This window comes from Sinocyclocheilus anshuiensis, unplaced genomic scaffold (assembly GCF_001515605.1).
Source record: "Sinocyclocheilus anshuiensis isolate Anshui unplaced genomic scaffold, SAMN03320099.WGS_v1.1 scaffold477, whole genome shotgun sequence".
In the NCBI taxonomy this organism is placed as follows: Eukaryota; Metazoa; Chordata; class Actinopteri; order Cypriniformes; family Cyprinidae; genus Sinocyclocheilus; species Sinocyclocheilus anshuiensis.
Window position 1 is genome coordinate 3,189,926 of NW_015536549.1, and position 4,359 is coordinate 3,194,284.

The 4,359-nt window shown below is 36.1% G+C and overlaps 1 protein-coding gene across 1 annotated transcript in view; it reads right to left on the reverse strand.

Moving 5' to 3' along the window:
* LOC107699960 (nexilin-like) overlaps positions 1 to 2,169 on the reverse strand; it is an 8,046-nt gene extending 5,877 nt beyond the window's left edge. The window contains exons 1-2 of the mRNA XM_016501426.1: positions 2,035 to 2,169; positions 151 to 579 (exon numbers count right to left, since the gene is read on the reverse strand). Of these exons, the coding sequence (XP_016356912.1) occupies positions 151 to 522 (372 nt within the window). The 5' untranslated portion in view covers positions 523 to 579; positions 2,035 to 2,169. The remainder of the gene's footprint in view (positions 1 to 150; positions 580 to 2,034) is intronic.
* Between the last annotated feature and the right edge of the window lie 2,190 nt (positions 2,170 to 4,359).

Consider the following 4,359-nt stretch of genomic DNA (forward strand, 5'->3'; position numbering starts at 1 on the left):
CACATATATATATATATATATGTGTGTGTGTGTGTGTGTTAATTATTTTAAATTTGTAATTAATTTTAATTTAATTGTATGTAATTTTTGGAATTTACATATTTTGAATTTTGTATTTACAAATATTATTGTAGCCCAATCATACTGTACCTCTTGTTTTAGTGCCACCTCTGACATATTTGTCATATCATGTGATACATCCACCTCTTCATCTTTCTCCACTTGGGTGATGTTTTCCTCATTCGTTTTGGAAACCCTCTCTCGTTTTCTCGTCCTGCCGGTGGTCTTTGTCTCCTGTTTGGGCTCTTTCTTCTCTGGTAACTTGGTCTTCCTTGGTTCATCTGCAACACTCTTCATCTCCACTTCTTCAGACATGCTCACGTCACGTGTTTCTTCTTTATGGTCTTCATCATTGATTGTATTCTCTGTATCATTAGCATCAGCTATATCGTCCGTGTTTTTTGTGTTGTTTATATGCGTCATGTCTGTTGACACGTCCGCCATGCTTATCACATCAGTCATGGTGTCGTTTCTAAGGCACACCGTAACAGGGCCTGTTGCAAGATACGTCAGATTAAGCTGACATTGGGAAAAAGACATCATGACCACAAGATTCCATTGCAAAGGAACTGCTTTTGACTAACTGTAATCTTTATTATGTTACAGATCTAAGATTCTTAGACTGTTAATTGTTTTCTTTAAAAGGTAAATAAATGGTATTAAAGTCAGCTTTGAGTCTTGATAGTGTTAGTTGGTGGTCTACAAAAGAGCAGATGTGTGGGGGACCTCCAACAGGAGCCTTGTGGGACATACAGGCCCTAATTTTAACTCCCAGTCTGGGTCCGGCCATGTGATTGGGGCTATTTTTACCTGGAGATATGAGTCTAAGAAGAGGTCAGCACCCAGATGGCGCACATGAGACCCCTGACTAAATGACTACATGTGTTGTGTCTCTACGGTGCAAATGTACAGTCAGTTTAGCTAAATACTGAAAGTTAGCAACAATTTATTTATTGTGACAATATGTGTTTTTACACTATGTGCAGTTTCAGATTGTATCTTTGCGTTTCATAGATTCTACATCTAACATCATTCATTCAAGCTACAATAATCCCAGAACAACAACAGCATTTACCCAGAAAAACACGATTTTAGGCACGACTCACTACATGTGTAATATTAGCATATACCTGTAATCATCTAAATTTCGATGCATAGTCACTCTCCTTTGCTATTCATATAACATCTCACACAACTGGAGCTCCTCTGGTGACTAGAACTCACAACTGATCACACCTCACTTTTAGCAGATGACGAAGACAATATGGCCACTGCAAACAATGTCGCCATTTTTAAGCATTGTTTCTCACCACATTCCAATTGATGTATTTATTTTTATCAATTGATGTGAATTTATGCTGTACACTAAGCATTTTGCACAGAAATCCATTCCTTACATTATGTAGACACAATGTTTACTATCTTGATTAGTATACTTCATCTTCACATTTAAGGTTGATTTCAGAGTTTTGTTGGAAACTGAGGATAAATGTTTTCATATATCTGTTTAAAAACGGTTAGCTAAACCCTAATATTCAAAAGAATTGCACACTAAAGGTGTCACAAAATGTCAATATTTTTTTGAGTTGTCATTTAATAATGTGTTCAACATATAAATATATATCTCTTTATATCTATTTATCATGGGGCTAAACAATAATTTATTACAATTTCTTATTATATAATGTTCTCCACTAGTTTTTATGAAGATCTTTACGTTTTTCAGTCTCGCTTTTTCTATTTATTAGCTTTTTTTCCCCTTAAACATTAGTGTTTAAAGTAATTTAGGATCAGATGAAATAAAAGTCTGCTCAGTCTATACTGTATTCTCAGTGAGTTAAGTAAAGACATGAGGTCGACCATGTAATACAGGCCCTCATCCGTCTGTGGACTTGCCCTTTGGATTTTTTTTTCTCCCATAGGCTTTATTAAATTCTTCACACTTCATAAACGATAACGTAAAAAATATCCTACCTTCTTTAGAGTGAAATTCTCCCTTTGTCTTCAATCATAAGGTTTGTTCGTAGTTCACAGTGGCTTTGATAATGCCAAAATCAAGTCTAAATCCACAAGCACAGGTTTAGTCCTTTCTTCCCGTGCGACAGAGAGTCCAATGAGCGCAGTCGGGTGTCGGTGGGCGCTATCCATAAAAATATCCGTGCCCCTCTCCATCTACCGCATTCCACACGCGACACCGGCTGACGGCCTCAGCTGTCGCATTACATATGTCTCCTTATCTCCGAGTCTGAGGCTCTTTTACACAAAATTAATTGTTTGAACACTATAATTGTTTTTTTTTCAAGCTGTCAACGACACGAATTACCTGTAAGTTATTATTTAGTAATGTGCTTATTCATTCGTTTATGTATTTTTAATGGCAGCCTGCCTGTACACTCTAAAAAATCATGTTAAATTTACGTTTACAACCTTTCGTGCATTACTGGCGACGTTTTTGCCTTTAGTTTTTTTTTACTAATGTTATGTCTAATAGTATTATTTGCAGCTTATATTTGAGCTACTAAAACATTGTACCATACACAGATACTATAATAATACAGGTGTTAAATTAGGTCACTTGATGAATTAATAATAATAAGTATATAAATATACTAGTAAATACAGAGACAATAACATGGCATTAAAATTATTCTATAAATAAAATGTAACATGCAACCGCCCTGATTGCAAAATCTTGAGAAAAAAATGCAAATAAAATATAGTTGAATGTTATGCACCATGCAAGAACTTCTTTATATATCTTAACTAGATACATATAATTAATAATGTGTGTGTGTGTGTGTGTGTGTGTGTGTGTGTGTGTGAGAGAGAGAGAGAGAGAGAGAGAGTGTAACAGAAAAATGTATTCTAAATGCAATAACCTACAGTAAAAATACAGGTATTGATTTATTGAAAGATAGATATTTGCTGTAAATTATATGGTAATTCATACTTTTCCCATTGCCAAGCCAAAAACCCCCCACAATTTTCCAGTATTTACCTTTTCATTTAATATAATTTTTTCAGCATTTAGAATTCTTTTTCCATTACAGTGTATTCTAATAATCCACATTGGAGGTAGGTTTGTATATATAGATGCTTTATCAGGTTTGTTTGTTTTCATTCATATTTTCCACACACACATCAGCTTGTTTACATGGAAAGCTATTGTTGGCTGTTGGAGCCAGTAGGCTTTATCTTGAGAGTCTGTGGCTTGTCTAGTCAGTTCTGACCCACTTATCACGGTCACATAAAGGTGTGTGATAACCCAGATATCTCAATTGGTCACTCTAGAACTAGAACAATATTACAGCATATAACATACGTTAAAAAAGTACATAAAAATGGCCACTTTCAACTTATCTGTTAATTTCTTGGTTTTATTATCATTATTATGATTTTATAAAGTGCAAATACTTTATCACTTTATAGACCGCAGGTCTTGTTGCTGTGGTGACAGTCACTGTAAAAAAAACTGTTATTTTACGGAATTTTACCATTTTATTTTACAGTTTTTTCACGTATTTTTGAAATACAGTTAAAATTTGTAAAATTACAGAAATAGACTGTAAATTTACAAATCCAGTGTAAAATCACATGAAAAAAATGTCAATGTACACTCACTCTCACAAACACTTTTTCAACACGCACTCTCACACACGTATCCTTACATACACTCACTCTCACATACACGCACTCCACACACACACATCCTCACACACTCTCACATACACACACTCTCAAACACACATCCTCACACTCACACACGCATCCTCACACTCACATACACACACTCTCTCAAACGCATCCTCACACACACACACTCTCACATACACACATGCATCCTCACACACGCATCCTCATACTCACATACTCACACACATCCTCACACACACACACACTCTCACACACATCCTCACACACTCTCACACACACATCCTCACACTCACACATCCTCACACTCTCACATACACACACTCTCAAACGCATCCTCACACACACACTCTCTCACATACACACTGTCACACACGCATCCTCACACTCACATACACACACTCTCACACACGCATCCTCACACACACATCCTCACACTCACACATTTTTGAATTACGGAAAATTACTGTTATTTAATGTGCCCGTTATTTTACGGTAATTTTCCGGCAGCCCAGCTGCCGGAATTTTACCGTTTTTTTTACGGGATTTTTTTTTACAGTGTGTGATTTAGACCTGTCAGTGGAGACGAGTCTGTTGGCTCATTGTTCTCTGACACAACAGCATGCTTTTGGAATGAACAGCTCTGAT